Source organism: Muscardinus avellanarius, assembly GCF_963383645.1.
Source record: "Muscardinus avellanarius genome assembly, chromosome: 18".
In the NCBI taxonomy this organism is placed as follows: domain Eukaryota; kingdom Metazoa; phylum Chordata; class Mammalia; order Rodentia; family Gliridae; genus Muscardinus; species Muscardinus avellanarius.
The window spans coordinates 38,677,359-38,702,682 of NC_137804.1; the positions used below are offsets into that span (position 1 = coordinate 38,677,359).

A 25,324-nucleotide genomic window follows, 5' to 3' on the forward strand; every position below is an offset into this window, starting at 1 on the left:
GAGGTCCTCCAAGGAGCCTAGAGCTCACCGGAGGGCGAAGGGAGGGGGATCTGCAGTCCCCCAAGCCCCGGAGAGAGGATGGAGGGATCCCAGCAAAACCAGCTCAAACTTGACTTTGGAAGTACTGAAGCAGTTCTCTAGGTTCATAAACAGTCTGCTACTCCAGCCAGGGACAGACGCAAGCTTGGAGGAGTACAAGCAGAAAGGCAGAGTGGCGGGATGAGAGGGGCAGAGGGGCCCAGGACGGTCTGGTCCCCAGGCCAAGTGACTCAGAAAGGGAACACAGGCTGGAGGTGGCTCTGGGAAACGACCAAGGGAGGAGGGTCGGTGGGCTTGGAGGGGGCTGAGGTGAAGAGGGAAGGGCAGGAAAAAGATGGCGGGGGCCAGAGGGGGAGGGGCGTGGTCGCCAAGTGCCCAGGTCTCGGGGTCGGAGGCAGACCCCACAGCACAACTAGGCTGGTGGAAGCCTGGGTCAGCGTCAGGCCGTGGCTCCCACATGCAGTGACGGTGAGTGAGGAAGCGGGGGGACTGGAATCTGAGAGTAGGGCCAGAAAAGGAGGGGGTGACAGGGCCCCAGGTGGGGCCCCAGCGGTCATACGTGCCATGGTTGGCAGTGACAGCTGAGGGGGGGGGTCATCGGCTTTGCAGTGGGGTTGCCCGGCCTTTGGAAAAGGGCCCCTATGGAAGGAGGGTAGAGCCTCTTTGCGGGATCTTGGGCCCTAGCCTTGCACAGGCAGAGGGGAGAGGCGCTGGTGGGGGTACGCAGAGAGCAATGGGGGGGCCTCGCGGGGGGAGGGGCCAGGCAGTGATGGACAGGGCTGGGGCTGGCAGCGCGAGGCCGCAATCAGGGCCAGGGCCCGAGCACTCACCGCTCTCCTGCTCGCTGCCCTTCTTGGCGGCGGCGGCGTTGCCCATCGCGGCGGCGGCGGCCGGGGCCGGTCCCGGAGCTGCGGTGCGGCGGGTGCTAGAGGCGGCCGGCGGCCCCGGAGCGCCCTGGGCGGCGGCGGCGGCGGCCCCTCGGGCTGGCTGCGCTGGCTGCGGCGCCGCGACCCCCGCCCAGCCCCTGCTTCCCGCGTCTCTCCGCGCCCGCCCGCCCGGGAACCTCAGCCCAAGTCCGCTGCTGCTGCCCGTGACGCCCCCGCAGCTCGCTGATCATTGGCCGGGGCCTTCCTGACTGACGGCACCACGCCGCTGCCCATTGGCCCACTGAAACCCTCCCGCGCTACTATAGGCTCCTAGCCCCGTGACGCGCTCCGCGGACGCCTGGCCACTCACAGAGTCGCGAGGCCTCAGCTGGGTGGGCAGACGCTCCTGATTGGCTGAGGCGCCCGACAGGGCCCGGGGCTCACTCTGCAAGGCTGCCGATTGGCGGAGGTGCAAGGTCCGGCAGGCCCCCAGCAGAATGTTCAGTGTCAATCCCGGGGTGAGAGGGCGGGGCCGAGGCGCAGACTGCGGCCCCGGGCCGGCCGGGCGGGGCGGTGGAGGCTGGCGGGCAGCCGCGCCGGGCTCCGAGGCCCAAGAGGCGGCCCCGGCGGGCGCCCGGCAGGCCCCGTGCGCGCCGCAGTCCCCCGCCCCCGCCCAGTGCGGCAGAGGAGGCCGGCCAGCCGAGGTTGACGCCACTGCCCGCCTGGCGCAGCCGCTGTCCACCTGCCAGCGGGGGAGGGGTGCGGCCGGCGCCACGGGTCAGAGGTCGTCGGCCACCGATCGTCATCATTCATAAAGGCTTGGTGCTGGGCACAAGTGGCCCGGCCAGCTTGGGGTCCGGGCCAGGGTCCTCCCACAGCAGGAGCCTCACGGGGATGCTGGCCCTCGGAAGGCGGGATGGCTGGGGGGGGGGGCGCTCAGCATCCACCCCTTTGCTGGTAAAAGTCACTCAATACATTACTTAGTAACACTTAGTCCTGTCGGGCAGGTACAATACCATTACTACCACTTTTCAGACAGGGATCTGAAGCACAACCAGGCTGATGGAATCCCCGGAGACCTGCCCTAAGGGAGCTGGGAAAGGCATTGGACCCCTCCCCCAGGGGAGCCACGCTACTGACCTCCGGGGCTGGATCGCTCTGTGCTGAGCTGTCTTGTGCACAGTGGGATGGTCAGCCACACCCCAACCCCCATCTTCTGAGTGCCTGTATCCTCCTGCTACCTGTGGCGACCAAAACCACCTCCAGACAGCGCTGAGCTGCTGTGTGGAGCAGCCATGGCCCCCCTGCGGGGACGGGGGGGGGGGAGACCACGGAAGTCAGGGAGGTGGGAACAGCCGGGATGAGCCAGCTCTCCAGGACTCCGCAGGCTAGCTGGTCTCAGATAAGCCCACCACTGCCCCTCCCCTCAGAACTGCAGCGCCTGCTGTCTACCCAGCAGTGTTTATACCAGTGCCCACAGCCCCGCCAAGGAGTTACATAGTACAGCAAGTAAAAGTTAACAGCAGCGGGTCTGGATGTCTGTGCACTTGGGTCACCACTTTTTTTTTTTTTTTTGGTACCAGGGACTGAACCTGGGGACATTCTACCTCTGAGCTACACCCCCAGTCCAATATTTTAATTTTAATTTTGCAACAGGGTCTCACTGGGTTAATGAGAGTCTCACTACTTGCTAAGGCTGCCCTAGAACCTGTGATCCTCCTGTCTTAGCCTCCCAAGTACTGGGATTACAGGCATATACTACCACGCTTGTCTCTCTTTGCAGATCAAGGTCAAACTCTGAAAAAGCACTTGTTTTGATCTATCTACAGAACAGCCCGTTTGCTTAAGTTTTGACAAAGAAAACCTCTCCCTGGCCTTCAGTCTGCAGTGCAAGCTTCTCAGCCCCGGAGCGCGGAGCAAGGGGACGCACGAGAGGTCCCGCGCAGATGAGGGCAGGGAGCTACCGCGGCCCACCCGAGACACAAGTGGAAACAGAGTCTAGGCGAAGTGCTTTTTATTTTTTGAGCAACCAAACACTTTAATATAAAAACCCTTTAATATACAAACTGTAATCACAACAGCATCTGCATAGCAGCGAGGAGACGGGCACAGAAGGGAGCAGATTGAGGAGGATTTTCAGGGTGCTGAATGGTTCCCGTGCCCCAAATCACCGTGGCCTAGGAAAGCCTGTGTCTCAGCAGAGGGCAGACAGAGGCAGCCCCTGATGGTGACACTGAGCTGGCCCAAGCACAGCAGGCCCCCAGCATGCCACCTTCTCCCAGGGCTGCCTCCAGGGCCAGCCAAACCTAGTTAGATGACAAGGTGGCCGAGACTCAACAGGCACCCATGTTCCTCAGCATCCTGCTGATCACACTTGGGGAAGTTTTCTAGGAATTGTTGGGCTGAAAAGTCAAACGGGGAGATGCCCAACTGGGGAAGGGGCAGAAACTGTATCTGAGACTACCTCCTAACCAGGATGCCCAGCCCGCAGTGCTAGGAGGTGGTGGATCTGCTCAGATATTGGAAGAAGGAAAGGAACGACAGAGCCCCTGGCCAACAGCCTTGCCAGGCAGGGACCCAAAGAGCCGCACGGCAGGAAGGCCAGTGGAAGAGCTTTGGGTCCACAGCACCACAGGAGCTGGGTGGCACAATGGCCTGCACGTGAATTCATAGTGTAGGAAAATCGTGACACGAGGCAGAAAGAACTGAGGGAAGTGCCTGCTTCTTTTAGACCTGTGCAGTGGAGGCGGGTGCTCCTTCCAGCAGAGGCAGGCGGAGACCTGACTCCCCTCCTTCCTCAGAGCTCCGTGGGACAGGCCTGGATGCAGCTGGTGGCCCTAAGTCCTCCAGGTGCCCTGCACAACTCTCTGGGGGGCCTGGCTGCCCAGTTAGATGCAGTCCATGGAGTTCTCGGGGAGGAGGCCAGGGATGCAGCCCGGGAGGCCCAGGCCCTTGAGAGGAGCGCAGCCGAGGGGCAGGCCGCAGCTCAGGGCGGGCTCCTGGCTCTCCACGGCCTCCAGCCTGTCTGCGCAGCTGTCCCAGTTGATGTGGAAGCGGGTCACCCGGGGATTGGAGGCCAAGATGTTCCGCTGGAGCTGGGGCAGGAAAAGGAACGTCAATCTTTGTCACCACGCCCTCTTGTTAGTTGTAGTCAGGCCCCTTGGCTCTGCTTGGAGCCCAGAAGCGCGAACGTAGCTTATTCCACCCCACCGACAACCACCTGCGGAAGTCCAGGGACCCCTATGCGCCAGGCTCAGGCGCAGGCCCCCTCCCCGCGTTAATCCTGTCACACATGCCTCGGAACTGCAAAGACGGGCATTCCTCTCTTCCCTTGTAGCTTTGCACTGAAGAGGAAAGCACTTCTTAGAAACCTAAGTGATCCTGGCTCCCGAGATTCTTCTGTTTTGTGGTTCTGGAGAAAGCCAGGAGCATTCTACCTCTGAGCAATACCCTCAGACCCTTTTTATTTTTTGTTTTGAAACAAGTTCTAGGTTGCTGAAAATCTCACTACTTGCCGAGGCTGTCCTTAAACTTGCAATCCTTTGGTCTTGGCCTCCCAAGAACTGGGGTTACAGGAGTGAGCCACCACACCAAGCTCCTGGCTCCCAATGCTAATGGCTCGACGCCCACTGGTGCATGAGAACTGGAGTCTGGGGCAGGAAGTGTAGCGAGAACCCACCTGAGAGAAGTCTGGCTTCAAGGGTGGGTTCTCCCGCAGCTCAGGGTTGGGGTACTCATTGTTGACGTAATAGCCCACACGGATGAACTCCTGTCCATGGTAGGTGCAGGTGATAAGGACCACGGTCACGCCCACAGCATCAGTCTCCGGGATGAGGGATGGGTTGGGGGCATCGGCCTGGGGGAGACACACGCTGGCATTAACACTACCAATCACTGACACAAAGACTCGCGGGTTACAGTCTGTCACAGGTAACAAGAGCACAGAGTATGTTCTCTGTCCTCAGGGGTTTTCAGTAGAATGTGGATTAGACAGAGCTGATCATACAAATGACTATAAAATGGCGAGCCTGGGCTCAGGGCTTAGCTCAGGGGTCAGTGCTGGCCTGGCCTGCATGGATCTGGGTTCCACCCTTAGTACCACAAAAATAATTTTATTATTTTTCAGTACTAGGGATTGAATCCAGGGGCATTCTACCACCGAGCTACACTCCCAGCCCTATTTTTTTTATTCTTTATTTTTATTTTATTTGTGTGTATGTGTGTGTGTGGTACTGGGGTTCCTGGAAACCCTTCTACCTCCAGGCTACACTCCCAGACCTATTTTTATACTTTATTTGGAAACAGGGTCTCTTAAGCCAGTGCGGCTGGCTTCAAACCTGTGTGATCCTGTCTCCGCCTCCCAAGCCCGGGGATTATAAGTGTGAACCACCACACCCAGCTTTTATTCTGTAGTTTGAAACAAGGTCTCACCAAGTGAGGCTGACTGCGAACCTGCGATCCTCCTGTCTCAGCCTCCCAAGTACTGAGATTACAAGTGTGTGCCATATACCCGACTCAAAAATAACTTTTAATTTTATTTATTTATTTTTATTTTTTTGTGGTACCAAGGATGGAACTCAGGGGCATTCTATGTCTGAGCTACATCCCCAAGCCTATTTTTTAGTCTTTTTTTTTTTTTTTTTTTTTTTTTGGTGGTACTGGGGATGGAACCCTTCTACCTCTGGGCTATACTCCCAGACCTATTTTATATTATTTTTAAAATTTGGAAACAGGGTCTCTTAAGCCCAGGGGGATTACAAGCGTGCTCCACCACGTCCGCCTCTTTATTTTTGAAACAGGGTCTCACTGAGTTGCGAAGAGCCTCATTAAGTAGCTGAGGCTGTCTATGAACAGCGATCCTCTGGTCTTCGCCTCCCGAATGCTGGGATTACAAGCGTGTGCCATCATGCCCGGCTACAAAAATAACTTTTTAAATGGTGAAAATGACAAGAAGCCAGGTGTGGCGGCACATACCTGTAATTCCAATACTTGGGAGGCTGAGAAAGGAGGATCGCAGGTTTGCAGTCAGCTTCAACTACTTAGTGAGACCCTGTTTCAAAATAAAGAATAAAACATAGTGCTGGAGGTGTAGCTCAGAGGAAGAATGCCCCTGGGTTTCATCCACAATACTGGAAAAAAAAAAAAAAAAAAAGGGCAAGCAGAAGTGCAGAGTCCTGGAGGAACGTGGCGCTCAATGAGGTTGACAGGAGGGCAGGTGGAGGCTGCCCATGGCGGCTGGGCCGGGCAGGGCTTGGGAAGGAGGAATGTTTGGGAGGAGGTAAGCGTCACAGAGTCCTTGTGGTTCAAAGAAGACTGGCAGCATGGAGTAGTGATAGGTGGAGGCCAGAGGCTGAGGCCAGGCCGGAGTCGCCCTGGAGAGGCGGGGAGCCTAGACCTAGCAGTGGAGGACAGATCTTGGTGTGCTTCTGCGGCCAGGACCATCTATACTGGTGCAAAATGAAACCGGTACACACAAAATGAAAACACAAGGGCCCTTTATTAAAAAGCTATTACGTTTCAGACATCAACCGAACATTACAAACAAGGCCCGGTGCCACTGCCTGGGTTACACAGCCGCTGAAGCTGGCCGGCCCTGGTCTGGAGTAGAGTGGGTGGAGCCGGCTGGTGGATTTGGCAGGGTGAGGTGAAAGGTTCAAACTGTGGTGGCTTGGATTAGGGCTGGGGTAATAGGAGAGGGGAGTAAGTAAATGGATTTGAGGAGAGATGCCCAAGCATCAGTTTTCCTAAGAATTATCTGGAGAGCTCTGACTCAGTCTTTCTTCCTCTCTTGGTACTGTGGTGAGAACACTTAAAATCTCTCTTAGGAGCCGGGCATGGTGGTACACACTTGTAATCCCAGCATTTGGGAGGCTGAGACAAGAGAATCACAGTTCATGGACAGCCTAAGCTACTTAGTACTGAGTACTTTTTTTTAGTGGTATTGGAGATGGAACCAAGGGGCATTATTCTACCTCTGAGGTACACCTCCTAGCCCTATTTTTATTCTTTTTTTTTGGTGGTACTGGGGATGGAACCCAGGGGCCTTCTACCTCCGGGCTACACTCCCAGACCTATTTTATATTTGGAATATATTTTATATTTGGAAGCAGGGGCTCTTAAGCCAGCTGAGACTGGCTTCGAACCTGTGCGATCCTCCTCTCTCAGCCTCCCAAGCGCTGGGATTACAAGCGTGCGCCACCACGCCTGGCTATTCTTTATTTTTGAAACAGGGTCTCACTGGGTTGCAAAGGGCCTCACTAAGTAGCTGAGGCTGTCTGCGAACAGCAATCCTCCTGTCTCAGCCTCCCAAATGCTGGGATTACAAGTGTACACCACCACAGCCAGCCCAAGGATTTTGTGTGTGTGTGTGTGGGGGGGGCTTTCTACCTCCAGGCTATACTCCCAGACCTATTTTTTTTTAAATATTTTATTTGAAAACAGGGTGTCACTAAGTTGCTGAAAGCTTCACTCAGTAGCTGAGGCTGGCTTTGAACCTGTGCGATCCTCCTGTTTCAGCCTCCCAAGCATGGGATTACAAGTGTGCATCACCACGCCCGGCTTTATTTTAAAGAGTTTCACTAAGTTGCCGAAGGTCTTCGCCTTGATCCTCCTGTCTCAGCCTCCCAAGCACTAGGATTACAGGTGTGTACCACCGACAAGCCCCAAGTACTTTTTATTTTGGGGGGGGGGGTGTCTGGGGATAGAACCCAGAGGCATTTGACCTCCGAGCTACACCCCCTGCCCAATTTTTTATTCTTTTTTTTGTGTGTGTGTGGTACTGGGGTTCCTTCCTAGAAACCCTTCTGTCTCTGGGCTACACTCCCAGACCTATTTTTATATTTTTTAAATTTGGAAACAGGGTCTCTTAAGCCAGCTAGCTTCGAACCTGCGTGATCCTCCTGTCTCCGCCTCCCAAGCACAGGGATTACAAGCATGTGCCACCACGTCCGGCTTTATTCTTTATTTTGAAACAGGGTCTCACTGAGTTGCGGAGGGCTTCACTTAGTAGCAGAGGCTGTCCGTGAACCGTGATCCTCCGGTCTCAGCTTCCCAAATCCCGGGATTACAGGCGTGTGCCACCACGCGCGGCCCCAAGTACTTTAAAAAAATATATTTCCCTTTGCATCTCAGTGAGACCATGTTTCAAAATAAAGAATAAAAAGTAGGCTTGGGGAGTAGCTCAGAGGTAGAATGCCCCTGGGTTCCATCCTCAGTACTGCAAAAATTAAAAAAAAAAAAAAAAGACTCATTTGTGGTGCTGGGGTTGGACGCGAGGCGCTGCACCTGAGCGATAGCCCCAAACCTGTTTTACTCTGAAACAGGGTCTAAGTTGCTGAGGGTCTTTTTTCCTCAAACCTGCGATCCTCCTGTCTCAGCTTCCCAAGTACTGGGATTAGAGGCATGGGCCAGCACACCCAGTTCCTTTTCTTTTATACTAGAGAACTGAGGGGCATTCTACCTCTGAGCCCCACCCACATCCCTATTTTTTTTTTTTTTGGTGGTACTGGGGTTCCTGGAAACCCTTCTACCTCCGGGCTACGCTCCCAGACCTATTTTTTAATATTTTTATTTGGAAACAGGGTCTCCTAAGCCAGTGGAGCCTGGCTATGAACCTGTGCCATCCTCCTGTCTCCGCCTCCCAAGCGTGAGGATTACAAGTGTGCGCCACCACACCTGGTTTTTTTTTTTTTTTTTTTTTTTTTCGGTACTGAGAGTGGAACCCAATGGCATTCTACCTCCAAGCTATAGCCCCAGCCCTATTTTTTATTCTTTATTCTGAAACAGGGTCTAAGTTGCAGAGGGCCTCATTAAGTAGCTCAGGCTAGCTGTGAACCTGCGATCCTCTTATCTCAGCCCGCCAAACACTAGGATTACAAGCATGCACCACCATGCCAGCTCCTTTTTTTTTTTTTTTTTTTGGTACTGGGGCGTTCTACCTCCCTCTCAGCTACACCCCCAGCCCTATTTTTTATTCTTTATTTTGAAACAGGATCTCACTAAATTGCAGAAGGTCTCATTAAGTAGCTGAGGCTGCTGAAGACCACAATCCTGTCTCAGCCTTCCAAGTAATGGAATTACAAGTGTGTGCCACCACACCCAGCTCTTATTTTTTAACAGATCCTCCCGTCTCAGCCTCCCAAGTACTGATATTACAATCATACGCTTTTTTTTTTTTTTAAACAGAATCAAGCTGGACGTGGTGGCGCATGCTTGTAATCCCAGCATTCGGGAGGTTTGTGAACAGCCGTAGCTACTTAGTGAGGCCCTCTGCAACTCAGTGAGATCCAGTTTCAAAATAAATAAAAAGTAGCTGGGCGTGGTGGCACATGCTCGTAATCCCCGTGCTTGGGAGGTAGAGACAGGAGGATCGTGCAGGTTCGAAGCCTGCCAGCTGCGCTGGCTTAGGAGACCCTGTTTCCAAATAAAAAAGTATAAAATAGGTCTGGGAGTGTAACTCGGAAGTAGAAGGGTTTCCAGGAACCCCAGTACCACCAAATAAAATAAAATAAAATAAAATAAAATAAAATAAAATAAAATATAGGGCAGGGGGTGTAGCTCGGAGGTCAAATGCCCCTAGGTTCCATCCCCAGACCCGTAAACAAAACAAAAGAAACAAACAAACAAAAAAACCCAGAATCTTGCTAGCCTGATGAGTCTCACTAGTGGTTGAGGCTGTCCTTAAACTTGTGATCCTCCTGTCTCAGCCTCTCAAGTACTGGGATCACAGGTGTGTGCCACTGTGCCTGGCTCCCCAGTTCTTTTTATTCTGAAACAGAGTCTCATTAAATTTGCTGAGGCTGGCCTCAAATGTGCCATCTTCCTGCCTCAGCCTCCTAAGTACTGGGATTATAGGTCATTTGCAGACTCACACATAATAGGGAAAAACTGAAGTCACCCTGGGGCCAAATAAAGGAACATTCCCTTTGTGTTGTACTTCTTTTACAGAAAACCGGTCCTTTGGTGTCACATTTTCTGCTTTTAGTTGGCAAGCTGGCCATTTAAAAATGACCCCCAGCCGGGCGTGGTGGCGCACACTTGTAATCTCAGCATTCGGGAGGCTGAGACAGGAGGATTGCGGTTCGCGGACAGCCTCAGCTACTTAAGCCCTCCGCAACTCAGTGAGACCCAGTTTCAGAATAATGAATTAAAAAATAGGGCAAGGGGTATAGCTTAGAGGTCAAATGCCCCTGGGTTCCATCCCCACACCCACACACACAAAAAAGAACCCCCAAGGCTAGGCATTGTGGCACATGCTTATAATCCCAGCTCCTTGGGAGGCTAAGGCAGGAGGACCAAAGTTTAAGGCCAGCCTGGGCCATCTAGTGAGACCCTGTCTCTGAACAAAATATAAAAAAGGGTTTGGGCAGGGCTTAGCCTGTAATCCCAGTACTTGGGAGGCTAAGATAGGAGGATCACAAGTTCAGCAACCTAGTGAGACCCCGTTTCAAAGTAGGAAATAAAAAAAGAGCTGGAGATGTAGCTGAGACGTAGAACGCCCCTGGGTTCCATCACCAGTAACATAAAAAACAAACCAAGTTTTAGGGAAGTGTGCTTGGCCAGCTTGCACGGGCTCTGGCTTCCATTCCTGGCACCACAAAACTGCCCTCCCCAGTCCTGAGCACAGTGCTACAGAGCCCCTGGGTGAAGGAGGGCCTAAGGAGAAACCGTTAGGGGACCTGCTCAGGCAAAGGCTATAGTAATGTAGGCTGTGAGTTAAGGTGAATGAATCAACAAAGAATCTTATTGACTTATTTCTTGTATTATGGCGATTGAAGCCAGGGGCATTCTACTTCCAAGATACACCCCCAGGCCTTTTTATTCTTGAAACCATGTCTTGCTAGGTTGCTGAGTCTCACTAAGTTGCTATGGCTGTCCTCAAACCTGAGATCCTCCTGGCTCAGCCTCCCGGTACTTAGATGATTAGGTGTGGTATTAAGATATTAAGTAAGGTGTTTTTTATTTTGTGTGTGTGTGTGCGGTACTGGGAAATCAGCCCAGGGGCATTCTACCTCCAAAATACGTAAGCAGCCCTTTTTATTTTGTTTTGAGCTGGTTTCACTAAGCTGTCCAGGCTGGCCTCATCAAATTTGTAATCCTCCTGCCTCAACTTCCTATGTAGCTGGTAGCTGGGATTACAGGTGTGTGCCACCATGCCCAGCCTAACACAGTATTTTTAAACAGAAACACATAAAACAAGGCTGTTTTTTAGTACTGGGGATTGAACCCAGAGGCATTCTACCTCCACAGTATGCCTTAAGTTGCCAAGGCTGGCTTTTAACCTGAGATTCTCCTGTTTCAGCCTCCCAAGTACTGGAATTACAAGTGTTTACCACCAAATCTGACTCAAAACAAGGTTATGTGTTGATTTGTTGATAAAAGTGTGATTTGGCCAGGCGTGGTGGTGCACGCTTGTAATCCCAGTACTTGGGAGGCTAACAGATTTATGGCCAGCCTCAGCTACTTAGTGAGTTCCTTTGCAATTTAGTGAGACCCTTTTTCAAAAAAAAAAAAAAAAAAATAGCATTGGGAGTAGAGCTTGGAGGTAGAATGCCCTTGGGGGTTCAATATCTAGTTCTGAAGAAAAAAAAAAAAGTGACTTGCAAGAACCTAACTCTGTATTTCCTTTAGGGGTAATACTTTGATATTTAGTAATTCAGTGTTCATGGCAACTTTGTACAACATGACTCCTGTGAACAATGAGAAATGAGCCGGGGCATGGTGGCCCATACTTGTAATCCCAGCATTTGGGAGGCTGAGACAGGAGAATCTGGGTTAGCAGACGGCCTCAGCTGCTTAATGAGGCCCTTTGCAACTCAGTGAGACCTTGTTTCAAAATAAAGAATTAAAAAAATAGGGCTGGGAGTGTAGCTCAGAGGTAGAATGCCCTTGGGTTCCATCCCCAGTACTGCAAAGAAAAGAGAGAGAGGGAGAGGGGGGGTGGTGGGAGATAGATGGAGAAATGACTGTAAGTTGGTAGCTCCTGATAACAACTGAGATGCAGAGAAGGGTAAGAGGTGTCTGAAGAACATTTGAGAGGTCAGACACCTCCTGAGAGCTGAGCTGGGTTTTGAATTTTTTTTTGTGTGTGTGTGGTCCTGGGGGTGGAACCCAGCAGCTTTTCTACCTCCAGGCTATACTCCCATACCTATTTTCATACTTTATTTGGAAACAGGGTCTCACTGAGTTGCTAAGAGCCTCACTCAGTAGCTGAGGCTATCCGCCAAATGCGATCTTCCTGTCTCAGTCTCCCAAGTACTGGAATTATAAATGTGTACTACCAGGATGGCTTAATTTTTGTGGTACTGGGGACAAACCCATGGGTATTCTACCCCTGTGCTACACCTCCAGCCCAGCTTAGTTTTTTACTTTTGAAACAAGGTCTTGCTAGATAGATGAGAATCTTTCCTCAAACCTGTGAGCCTCCTGTCTCAGCCTCCTAAATACCGGGATTATAGGAATCATGCCTTACTCGTTTTTTACATTAAAACAGGGTCTTGCAAACTGGGAGTGGTGGTGCATGTTTGTAATCCCAGTACTTGGGAGGCTGAGACAGGAAGCTTGTGGTTCATAGCCAGGCTTAGCTACTACTTAGTGAGGCCCTTTGAAACTCAGTGAGATCCTGTTTCAAAATAAAGAATAAGAAAGCCGGGCATGGTGGCGCACGCTTGTAATCCCAACATTTGGGAGGCTGAGACCTGAGGATCAAGGTTCGCAGACAGCCTTAGCTACTTAGTGAGGACCTCTGCAACTCAGTGAGACCCTGCTTCAAAATAAAAAGAATAAAAAAATTGGGCAAGGGGTGTAGCTTGGAGGTCAAATGCCCCTGGGTTCCATCCCCAGACCTGCAAAAATAAATAAATAAATAAACAAATAAATAAATAAATAAATAAATAAAATAAAAAATAAAGAATAATAGGGCTGGGGGTGTAGCTTGGAGATAGAATGTCCCTGGATCCCATCCCCAGTACTATAAAAAAAAAAAAAAAAAAAATCAAGGTCTTGCTAAGTTGCTGAGGTTGCCCTCCAAACTTGGAAGGCTGAGACAGGAGAATCACTGGGATTATAGGCATGGATTATAGGACTGGGATTATAGGCATGCACCACCATACCTGGCAGGATTTGAACTTTTTTTTGGTGGTACTGGGGGTGAAACCCAGGGGCATTCTACCCTACCTCTGGGCTATACCCCCTCCCATATTTTATATATATATATTTGGTGGTACTGGGGGTGGAACCCAGAGGCTTTCTACCTCCGGGCTATACTCCCAGACCTATTTTATATTTTATTTGGAAACAGGGTCTCACTAAGTTGCTGAGAGCCTCATTCAGTAGCTGAGGATGGCTTCGAACCTGTGCGATCCTCCTGTCTCAGCCTCCCAAGCGCGGGGATTATAAGCATGTGCCACCACGCCCGACTTGAACTTTTTTTTTTTTTTTGGTGGTACTGGGGTTCCTGGAGGCCCTTCTACCTCCGGGCTACACTCCCAGACCTATTTTTACATTTTTATTTGGAAACAGGGTCTCCTAAGCCAGCGCGCGCGGCTGGCTTTGAACCTGCGCGATCCTCCTGTCTCTGCCTCCCAATCGCGGGGATGACAAGCGTGTGCCACCACGCCCGACTTGAACTTTTGACTGCTGAATTACAATGCGTCCTTTGGTTTAAAAGAAGATGTTTCTAGTCTGAGGGCAGAGCTGAGTGGTTAGTGCCTCTCTAACATGTACAGGTCCCTGGGTTTCATCCTTAGCACTGCAAAAGCAGAGGTTATCTCTAGAAGTCAAGGGCTAAGGTAGCATCTTTCTTACCTGAAAGACAAACATGTGCCTTCCCGCCGGGACAGGGCCCACCAGAACGGAGTCCAGGATCTGGTCGAACTCCTCACTCTCCGCGGAACCCACGTAAATGATCTTCCACTCCAGATCTGCAAGGACGCAAGGGTTTAGGGACTGAGATAGCTCAACAGGTTGCACGATGACAGGGAGGGAGAGGGTCTTTTGTGGTACACAGGATTGAATCCAGAGGTGTTTTGTCTCACACCCACACCCCTATTTTATATTATTTTTATTTATTTTTTGCACAAACAGGGATGGAACCCAGGGACATTCTACCTCTGAGCTACACTCCTAGCCCTATTTTTTTTTCCAGTACTGGGAATGGAACCCAGGGACATTCTACCTTCGAGCTACACTCCCAGCCCTATTTTTTATTTCTTATTTTGAAACAGGGTCTCACTGAGTCACAAAAGGCCTCACTAAGTAGCTGAGGCTGGCTGTGAACCGCGATCTTCCTGTCTCCTGTCCAGCCCCAAATGCTGGGATTACAAGCGCACCACCACGCCCGGCTCCCTATTGTGTTTTTTTATTTTGAAACAGAGTCTCGCTAAATTGCTGAAGCTGGCTGTGAACTGCAATCTTCCTGTCATGGCCTCCCAAATCCTTGGATTACAACCATGCCCAGCTTTTATTTTTCATTTTGAAACAGGATCTTAAGCCAGGCATGGTGGCGCACACTTGTAATCCCAGCATTCGGGAGGCTGAGACCTGGAGGATTGCGGTTCGCGGACAGCCTCAGCTACTTAGTGAGGCCCTCTGCAACTCAGTGAGACCCGGTTTCGAAATAAAGAATAAAAAATAGGGCAGGGAGTGTAGCTCAGAGGTCGAATGCCCCTGGGTTACATCCCCAGACCCGCCAAAAAAAAAAAAAAAAAAAAAAAAAAAAAAAAGGATCTGGATAAATTGCTGAGTCCAGCCTTAAATCTGCCATTTTTCTGTCCCAGTCAAGTACTGGGATTACAGGTGGCACCACTATGCCAGGCAGGGGGAGGGTCTTCTTGTGCAGTTTAGGACAGATCCTTAATACAGTAAAAGATTCTGTGAACTGATGTTTAGTGGGCACCAAGTCCGGGTGCCAGAGTCCAAGTCTCAGGACAGGCATGACGCTCTACTTTCACCCGTGGGCCTGGCTTTGCCAGGCGACCTTGACTCTGGCCTCTCAGAGCCTGGGAGTGAACGGCATGGCAGAGGCTGAATCAAGAGCCACATGACACAGGCGTGCCGAGGACGGACGGCAGGGAGCTCGGCCACCCTGGGCCCTGCCCACTGGGTGCTGGGATAGGAAGCAGCATCCTCTTTCACACACAGGGACTGGTGCCACCAAACGGATCCCTCGACAACTGGGGCTGGGCCACAGATTCCAACTGGGCAGGAACGCCAGGGGCAGGAGGGGCAAGGCGAGGAGGCGGGGGGACCAGCCTGTCCACGGGCCCTCCAAACTGGGCCATGTCACGCCTATGTATGGACATTCAGTGGCAGTGGCACATGTCTGTAATCCCAGCACTTTGGAGAGTGAAACGGGAGGATCCCAGGTTCAAGGCTAACCTCAAGAACTTAGCGAGACCATTTCAAAATAAAAAATAAAATCAGTCTTAGGGTGTAGCTTAGAAGTAGGATGCCTCTGACTTCAATCCCTAGTACCAAAAAAAAAAAAAAAAGAAAAGAAAAAAAACGTGTACAGAGACCCTACCTGCCAATCACAGGAAACTCCAGTGACTCTTGCCTCTTGCAGGAGGGCCAAGTGTATCAGGGGCAAGGTCATGCTAGTACAGGGAAGCTTGGCAGGGGACGAAAAGCTTATTTTAGGTTCTTTGAAATTACACAACCCACAGCTCCAGCAGCTGGGGGAAGTTTCACAAGCTGTGATTTTCACAGGAAGCAAACTCTTGGAAGCTGCCCTGTCCCTTGGTCCAGCATCACACAAGCATAATCATCCAACTTTGGAATTGCTCTGATGCTGGGCCATGACGATGGAGGTTTGTCACCGGAGCCCCAGACCCTTCCTTGACACACCTGCTTCCTGTCTCTGCAGTTCCGCCCAGGCCCTTCTGCTCAGAAACCCCAGGTCTGTGTGACACGGGCAACCACCTGGCTTACTGGGGGAAGGTAAGATTTATATATTTATAGATTTATTTTTTGTGGTGCCGGTGACAGAACCCAGGCCCTCATCCATACCAGGCAAGGCCTCTACCACTGAGCTGCACCCCAGCTCTGGGGTTTCTTTTTGGTAAAAGCAGCGACACAGCCAGGCGTGATGAATCTTGCCTGTAGTCCCAGTACTTCAGAGGCCGAGACAGGAGAATCACAGGCCCGAGGCCAGCCACAGCAATTCAGCAAGACTTTCAGCAGCTTAGTGAGGCCCTATTTCCAAATATATAGGGCTGGGGGTGTAGCTCGGAGGTAGAACATTCCTGGGTTCAATCCCCAGCACAAAATAAGTAGATCCAATTTCTTGCCGGGTGTGGTAGTGCACGCTTTAACCCTAGTACTTGGGAGGCGGAGACAGGAGGATCCAAGGTTCGCGTTCAGTCTGAGCTACTCAGTTGAGACTCTGCAACTTAATGAGATCCTGCTTCAAAATAAACAACGTGGGATGGGGTGTAGCTCGGAGGTAGAACGCCCCTGGGTTCCATCCCCAGTATCACACACACACATTTCTTGGAAGGACAGAAAAACAAGCAAGCCTAGCTCTTACTGTCCTAACATGGCTCTGTCACGTGGCATTGCTTCAGGCCTCCATGACCAGTGGAGTCATGTATTTGTGCACTTAATGATACATGGGCATGGGATGGATAAAAGAGCCTGAAGCAGAGCCACCCCCAGTGAACCCAAGGCACGTGACACAACCTCAACCCCTTTTTTTTAGTGGTACTGGGGGTGGAACCCAGGGGCTTTTCTACCTCCAGGCTATACTCCCAGACCTATTTTATACTTTATTTGGAAACAGGGTCTCACTAAATTGCTGAGGGCCTCACTAAGTTGCTGAGGCTGGCTTTGAACCTGTGCGATCCTCCTGTCTCAGCCTCCCAAGCAAGTGCCACCACGCCTGGCCTAACCCCCAACCCTTTTTATTGTTTATTTTGAAACAGACTAAGTTGCTGAAGGCCTTGCTAAATTGCTGAGGCTGGCCTTGAACCTGAGATCCTCACCTCAGACTCCCGAGTACTGGCACTGAGGTGTGTGCCACCACACCTGACTTCCTAGTCAGTACTTATTGGCAAAACCTAAACGAAGAATGGTGGCTGCTGATCCAGAGAGCAAATAGAGCCCGTGTGGTGGAGGCAAACTGGACGCAATGGCTGTCCTGACACAGGCCAGAGAGGAACTAGAGAACCAACTGGGACCACAGAGAAACAGTGACACAAGAGAAAGCCAGGTGTGGCGGTACATACCCAAAATCCCAGTACCTGGGAGGCTGATGGGAGGACCATAGGTTCAAGGTCAGCCTTAGTAACTTAGTGAGACCCTGTTTCTAAATAAAAAAGGACTGGGGGTGTGGCTTGAAGGGAGAATGCTCCACGGCTCAATGAGTACTACACATACACACAAAGTTAGAGGAGCTGATAAAACCACCGGGAGGAGACGAAGGATGACTGACAAGGAGGCCTACAAACTGCAATTGTCTTAAGTTTGCTTAAGTAGTTCAAGCAGGGGCACACTAAACGATTTCATTTCTAAATATATCTAGCCCTCCATACCTGCCAGTTCTATAGCAATAGATTCAGCCAACCATGGATGAGAAATATGGGGGGGGGGAGATCTGGGAGCAGAGCTCAGTGGCAGAGCACTTATCTAGCATGTAAGAGGCCCCAGGTCCTATCCCCAGTAGCATACGCACAAAACAGAAACAAAACGTTTTCATTAAACACAAAACAGGCTTTCCTTTCTTGTCATTATTTCCTAAACAATACAGTATAACAGTTATTTCCATACCATGTAGATCATATTAAATATTTTAAGTCGTCTAGGGATGATAGAAAGTTTACGAAAGGGCCAGGTGTGGTGGTGTGTGCGTGGAACCCAGTACTTGGGAGGCTGAGACAGAAGGATTGCAGATTAGTGGGCAGCTGCAATCTCCTGAGGCCTTCACAACTTAGTGACACCTTGTTTAAAATAAATAGACCTGGGGGTGTTTCTCAGAGGTACAACCCCCCTGGGTTTCATCCTCAGCATGTGCGCGCGCACACACACACAAAGCATATGGAGGATGTTCTATGCAATATTATACCATTGTGTGTGTGTGTGTGTGTGTGTGTGTGTGTGTGTGTGTGTGTGTGTGTCCTGGAATCAATTCCAAGGGAAGACTGTATAACTTTTACATATGAGATACTGACTGCCAGACAGTGTAAACTCTCATCAAATATAGGCTACGACTGTAAATGTGACACATGCACCTAAGCTGGGCAATGCCAAGGCCACCCTGACAGCACTACACTGTCTTGGTGCCCTAACTTTTCAAGCTGACCCCCACACGAGATACCTCCATCACGTATGAAGACAAACCCAAAGTCAACAATGACTACCATCACTAGCTGGAGAGCCCGTTTTCTGTTTTCTATTTGCAGTGCTGGGGATGGGACCCAGGGCCTCCCACACCCCAGCCTGCTTTCTCTTTTTCTTTCTCTCTCTTTGGGGATATTGAAAGTAGAATGCCTCTGGGCTCCATCCCCAGTTCTGCAACAACAAAAATTTGTGTTGTGTGTGGCACTGAGGATTGAATCTAGGGGCATTCTACCTCTGAGCTATATCCCTAGTCCTTTTTACTTTGTTTAGAAACAGGGTCTTGCTAGGTTGCTGAGGTTGGCTATAAACCTGTGACTGATCCTCCTGGCTCAGCCTCCCAAGTGCTAGGATTACAAGCAAGCACCACCAGCAGTTTTTTATTTTGAGAAAGGGTCTCACTAAGTTGCCCAGGCTGGCCTCAAACCTGCGAGCCTCCTTCCTCACCCTCCCAAGGAACTGGTATCACAGGCACGAGCCACCATGCCCAGCTTGCTTTCTTTTTAACATATGCAGCAGGACCTTTTTCTGTTTATTGCTTTGCCTTTGTTCTTAAATACATAGATGAATCTTGGTCTTACCACAGCATATTGGCTCTGGGTCAGGACATCTGGATTCTATGACTTATTCAGCTGGTTCTATTGAATTTCTCAACTAAAATGTGCAAAAAGCACACCTAATATGTTAAACATAGACTTGGGCCTTGGAACCATCCACTCCAGATGTTGGAGAGAACACAAAGGGCCGGAAGCCCTTGGGAAATGGGAGTCACCTGACTGAGGGTTGGGGATTTTGTCAGATTTTATTTGGTGGTACTGACAAGGAGGCAGGAACAGAATTCTCTGTGCTTCTTAGGAAGGCCACAGAAGGAAGAAAGCAATCTGGCAGTTAAATAACGGAGAGCCCAAGGAACAGAAGTGCAGTCTGGATTTCAGCAGGGTGTAATGGTGCACGCCTGTAATCCCAGTACTTGGGAGGTTGAGACAGGAGGATCACAGGTTCAAGGCCAGCACCCACTAATTTAGTGAGACCCTGTTTCAAAATAAAAAAATCAGGGCTGGGGGTCAAGCTCAGAGGTAGAATGCCCCTCAGTTCAATCTCCAGAGCACTCCTCCTCAACACGTACACCTGCATGTGCAATCAAGTGTGGATTTTGAAGCTCAAAGTAGCACACACCTATAATCTCAGGAGATTACTCAGGAGGCCCAGGCAAGAGGATTCAAAGTTGAAGGCCAGCCTGGGCAACTCAGTGAGACCTTGTCTCAAAATAAAAAGGACTGTGAAGCTGGGCGTGGTGGTGCACACTTGTAATCCCAGCACTTGGGACGCTGAAACAGGAGGATCGCAGTTTGCGGACAGCCTCAGCTACTTAGTGAGGCCCTTTGCAACTCAGTGAGATCCTGTTTCAAAATAAAGAATAAAAACAGGACTGAGGGTGTAGCTCAGAGGTAGAATGCCCCTGGGTTCCATCCCCAGTACTGGGGGGGGGGGGCTGGGAATGCAGTTTAGTGCTACAGCGCTTGACCAGCACGCACAAAGCAAAGCTCTTAGTTTTATCCCCAGCACCATCTATACAAAGTCAAATTGTATTTCCAAATGAAAGTTCTTTGAAGAAAAGCTATTTTGTGTCTGAAATTAATTAGTAACAGCACATCATTCTCTCTCTTTTTCTGGTACTGGGGATTGAACTCAGGGGTGTTCTACCTCTGAGCTACACCCCCACCCTGTTTTTTATTTGGAAATAGGGCCTCCCTACGCTGTTGAGAGCCTCACTCCGTTGCTGAGGCTGGCTAAGAACTTGTGACCGTCCTGTCTCAGCCTCCTAAGTATTGAGATTACAGGTATGCATCACCACACCACGCTCATTCTGTTTCTTTTGAGAATCACGATTTGGCAAGAAATCCTATGTTCATTGTTACTTATGCTCTACCTCTAAAGGAGGAAATGCTGAAGCCGGGAGTGGTGGCGCACGCTTGTCATCCCAGCATTTGGGAGGCTGAGACCCGAGGATCGCGGTTCGCGGACAGCCTCAGCTACTTAGTGAGGTCCTCCGCAACTCAGTGAGACCATGTTTCAAAATAAAGAATAAAAAATAGGGCAGGGGGTGTAGCTCGGAGGTCAAATGCCCCTGGGTTCCATCCCCATAGCCGCAAAAAAATAATAAAAAAAATAAAGGAGGAAATGCTGAATTAGGGATGCAACAGTGATAAAGCACATGATTAGCATGCATTTGGCCCTGGGACAAAAATAAATAAAAATAGAAAAGCCAAGCGTGGTGGCGCACGCTTGTAATCCAAGCATTTGGGAGGCTGAGACAGGAGGATCGTGGTTGGCAGACAGCCTCAGCTACTTAGTGCAACTCAGTGAGACTCTGCTCCAAAACAAAGAATAAAAAATAGGGTTATGGGTGTAGCTTGGAGGACGAATGCCCTGGGTTCAATTTCTAGTACCAATAAACAAATAAATAGAAAGCTAGGTGTGGTGGCACATGCCTACAATCCCAGTACTTAGAAGGCCGAAACAGGCAGATTTCAGGTTTGAGGACAGTGTCCACAAGTAGAGACTCTCATCAACCCAATGACACCCTGTTTCAAAATAAAAATAGGCCGGGCATGGCGTCACACACTTGTAATCCCAGCATTTGGGAGGCTGAGACAGGAGGATCGTGGTTCGTGGACAGCCTCATCTACTTAGTGAGGCTTTTTGCAACTTAGTGAGAGCCTGTATCAAATAAAAAATAAAAAAAATAGGGCTAGGGGTGTAGCTAGAAGGTAGAATGCCTCTGGGTTCCATCCCCAGTACCGCAATAAATAAATAATAAAAGTAAATATTAAAAAATAATAAATAATAAAAATAAAACACTGAGGGTATAGCTCAGAGGTAAATGCCCCTGAGTTCAATCGCCAGTCCCACTAAATAAATAAATAGCTAGGCACAGTGTCACATACTTGTGAGGCTGAGACAGGAGGATGGAAGGTTCAAGGCCAGCACACAGTAACTTAGACCATTAAAAAAAAAAAAAAAAAAAGGCTGGGAGGGTAGCTCAGTGGCAGAATACTCCTGGGTCCAATTTCCCAGTACCCATACATAACAAATACAGATTAAAAAAAAAAAAAATTGGCCGGGCGTGGTGGCGCACGCCTGTAATCCCCGCGCTTGCGAGGCAGAGACAGGAGGATCGCGCACGTTCGAAGCCAGCCGCGCGCGCTGGCTTAGGAGACCCTGTTTCCAAATAAAAATGTAAAAATGGGTCTGGGAGTGTAGCCCAGAGGTAGAAGGGCTTCCAGGAACCCCAGTACCACCACCAAAAAAAAAAAAAATATATATATATATATATGTATGTATGTATGTATGTATGTATGTATGTATAATAAAAGAGAATGTTTTCTTTCCTTTTCAGGTGTAGAACAGAAAGAACCTGTACTCAGAACTCAGAGAAGCTCTAGTGCAACATGCCTACCAACTGCCTGTTTCTATTAAAACATGACCAGCAGGCTGACCGTAGCCTTTCCTGCTCTGGTTCTATAAATAAGGAATAGACGTACTTGGTAATGACTGTGCAACCATTTTTAAAAGCCAGGAGCACAAGTGGGCTGACTGGAACCTGATCTCCTGCCATCTGGGAACTGCGAATCCCTTAACTGTGGCTCCCTTAACCTATTAGCTCCTTACATCTCCTCCTGGCTTTTAAATTAAATCTTATTACACAGTGTCATTCTACACTTTATTTATTTATTTACACCCTGCCTCGTTCCGGAAAGGATTTAACTTGGCTCATTCTACAGCTAGTCACAAGTAGACTCCTGAGTTTTAAAAGGAGTGACAGAGCGAGAGGCTGACCTACTGGCCTACCCGCAGGCACACACAGTTCACTACTGCACCGGCTCCGAGCCGAGCCCAGTGCCTGGCTTGCCCCACAAACCACCCACCTGTCACTGAGAGGCACTAGTTGGCACACCTCAGCTGTAGATCACCTCCTCACCCGCTACCCCTTCTCTTTTAGCTACGAGTAGAGAAATGGTCTAATGGAGTACTTCTTCCTAAAAGCAGGACTCGCCTTATAGTTGTGCCAAGGCTCCCCGGGTGACTTAGCTCTCAGATGTGCACAGACCTTTATTTGAAAGGTCTTTTGCTCTGGTGGCTCCTGTCCTCTCATCTGTGAGATGAGAGCCCTGTCTGCCTCTGTGGTGCACAGATGAATAGGTCCCTCTGTGAAAGCACCTTGGGAAAGATGCACAAAAGGCTGTGACCTTCCAGGTAACTGTTTGAAGCTGTATTCCATCACAGCTTAGCCCAGCCCTCAGCCTGCCCAGACCATCAAAAACACTTAAGCCGAGCATGGTGGCGCACGCCTGTAATAAACTACTTGGGAGGCTGAGACAGGAGAATTGAAGGTTTGAAGCCAGCCTCAACTACTTAGTGAGGCCCTCCACAACTTAGTGAGACCCTGTTTGAAAATAATAAAAATAGGGCTAGAAGTGTAGCTCAGAGGTAGAATGCCCTGGGTTCAGTCCCTGGTACTGCAAAAAAGAAGAATTGCTTGCTGGAACCTGGGGAAAACCCCTGGGAACTGGCTCATGGCTGCCTGGCTATGCTGCCACTCAGACTGGAGTTTGTCCATCCAAGCCCATAGCCAGAGAGAATAAAAAAAAAGAATAAGGCTGGGTGTGGTGGCCATACTTGTAATACCAGCACTTGGGAGGCTGAGACAGGAGGATTGCACATGTTCAAAGCCAGCCTCAGCTACTTAGTGAGGCTCTCAGCAACTTAGTGAGACCCTATTTCCAAATAAAGTATAAAATAGGTCTGAGAGTATAGCCCAGAGGTTAAAAAAAAAAAAGCCAGTACCACAAAAATAAAAAAGAAAGAAAGAAAAAAGCTGGGCATGGTGGCACATACTTGTAATGCCAGAATTTGGGAGGCTGAGACAGGAGGATCGCAGTTCACAGGCAGCCTCAGCTACTTAGTGAAGCCCTCTGTAACTCAATGAAACCCTGTTTCAAAATAAAGAATAAAATATAAGGCAGGGGATGTAGCTCGGAGGTTGAATGCTCCTGGGTTCCATCCCCAGACCCACCAATAAATAAATAAACAAATAAACAAACAAACAAACAAATAAATAAATAAATAAATAAATAAGTAGGGCTGGGGGTGTAGCTCAGAGGTAGAATGCCCCTGAGTTCCATCCCCTGTACCACAAAAAAAAAAAAAAAAAAAGAATGAAGGCCAAGAGCTGGGCATGGTGGCGCACTTACAGTAATACCTGTACCTGGGAGGCTAAGAGAGGAGGGTCACAGGTTCGCAGCCAGCCTCAGCTACCTGTGAAGTCCTCTACAATTTCATGAGACCCTGTTTCAAATAAAAATAAAAAATAGAGCTGGGAGTGTAGTTCAGAGGTAGAATGCCCTTGAGTTTAATCCCCAGTACTTCAAAAAATAAAAGCCGGGAGTGGTGGCACAGGCTTTTAATTCCAGCATTTGGGAGGCTGAGACCAGAGGATCACAGTTCGCGGACAGCCTCAGCTACTTAGTGAGGCGCTCCGCAACTTAGTGAGACCCTGTTTCAAAATAAGGAATAAAAACTAGGGCGGAGGGATAGCTCGGAGGTCCAATGCCCCTAGGTTCCCTCCCCAGCCCCGCAATAAATAAAATAGGGCTGGGGGTGTAGCTCAGAGGTAGAAAAACCTGAGGTTCAATCTCCAGTACAAAAAGAGAAAAAAATAGAAAAAGGAGGGTAAGAATGTCTCTCAGTAGAAAACAGGTGCCTAAACTTGGCGTAGTGGCACACACTTGTAATCCCAGTACTTGGGAGGCGGAGACAGGAAAGATCACAGGTTTAGGGCCAGCCTCAGCAACTTGTGAGGCCCTCCACAACTTATTGAGAACCTGTTTCAAAGTAAAGAAGGAAAAAATAGGGCTGGGGTAGCTCAAAGGTAGTGGGTTCAATCCCCACTACCACAAAAATGGAAAAAAAAAAAAAAAAAAAGGAAGTGCCTAAAGCTGGGCATGGTGGCCAACTCCTGTAATTCTAAAACTTTAGAGGTTGAGACTGGAGGATCAAAAGTTGGAGGCCAGCCTCAAAAATTCTGTAAGAGCCTGTCTCCAAATAAAAAAAGAGGGAGGTGTAGCTCAAAGGTAAAGTGCCCCTGGGTTTAATCCTCAGTACCTAGCCGGGCGGTGGTGCAAGCCTACAATCCCAGTACTTAAGAGGCTGAGACAGGAAGATCACAGGTGGAGGACGGCCTCAAAAGTGAGACTGTTTCCAAAGAAAAATAAAATTGGGCTTGAGGTGTAGCTTGGAGGTAGAATACTCCTGGGTTCAATCCCCAGTACAAAGAGAGAGAGAGGGAGAGGGGGAGAGAGGAAGAGAGGGAGAGGGGAAGAGAAGGATGCCATAGGGCGGGGAGTGGGGTTGGGAAGACTCAAGAGTAACTGGGGCCGTTTCTATAGGAAGGTCTGGGCGGACAATGAGGTAAGAGGTGGTCACTGGGAGGCTGGTGGGGAGGTGGCGTGTGGTCTCCTCGGGGAGGTTGGGATGGCCATGGCGGGGGAGGGTCGTGGGAAGACTGGGGCTGACAGAAGCGGGAGACAGGAGGGTTTCCTGGGTAGCCTCGGCTGGCCATTAGGGCGGGTCTCCCGGCGAGGTAGGGAAGAGGGTGGGGAGGGGGGTCCCCGCACCGGCCCAGCCTCACCATCCGCCAGGGCCTCGTTGCACTCGAAGCTGATCTCGAACCGGAAAGGACTGTGGAAAGGGCTCGGGTTTTCCAGCACCGCCACGTTCAGCACCGACACCTTGGCCATCGCCTAGTCGGGCCGCGGCGACAGCTGCGGCGGAGCCCACGTCCAGCGGGGGGCGGGTACTCAGCCAGGCAGCGCCGCCTGCAGCCGCTCCCGCAGCCTCTCTCCGCCGACTGAAGTGCGCACCTTGTCCGCGCGCCGCCTTCAAATAGCGGGCCCCACCCTCTGACCAATCATTGCCCACGTTCCCCGGCGGCGCGAGCACCGGTCAGCCAATCCTGGTGCGCCGGCGGGAGCGCGCTCAGACTTCCCAGGCCAATGAGAGGAGCTCCCTCTCCGCGTCTTGCGGAG

At 50.3% G+C, this 25,324-nt stretch overlaps 2 protein-coding genes across 2 annotated transcripts in view; both read right to left on the bottom strand.

The window, feature by feature from the left end:
* The window catches only part of PRKACA (protein kinase cAMP-activated catalytic subunit alpha), a gene marked incomplete at both ends in the record, with an annotated part of 30,466 nt that extends 29,551 nt beyond the window's left edge, over nt 1-915 (bottom strand). Inside the window, one exon of the mRNA XM_080715244.1 lies at nt 870-915. Within this exon, the coding sequence (XP_080571370.1) occupies nt 870-915 (46 nt within the window). The remainder of the gene's footprint in view (nt 1-869) is intronic.
* A 2,878-nt stretch (nt 916-3,793) lies between these two features.
* ASF1B (anti-silencing function 1B histone chaperone) lies at nt 3,794-25,036 on the bottom strand (the record flags this gene model as incomplete). The annotated part of the gene is made up of 4 exons (XM_080715792.1): nt 3,794-4,000; nt 4,585-4,761; nt 13,710-13,825; nt 24,928-25,036. 4 exons carry the CDS (start codon nt 25,034-25,036, stop codon nt 3,794-3,796), a joined length of 609 nt encoding a protein of 202 aa, XP_080571918.1.
* Between the last annotated feature and the right edge of the window lie 288 nt (nt 25,037-25,324).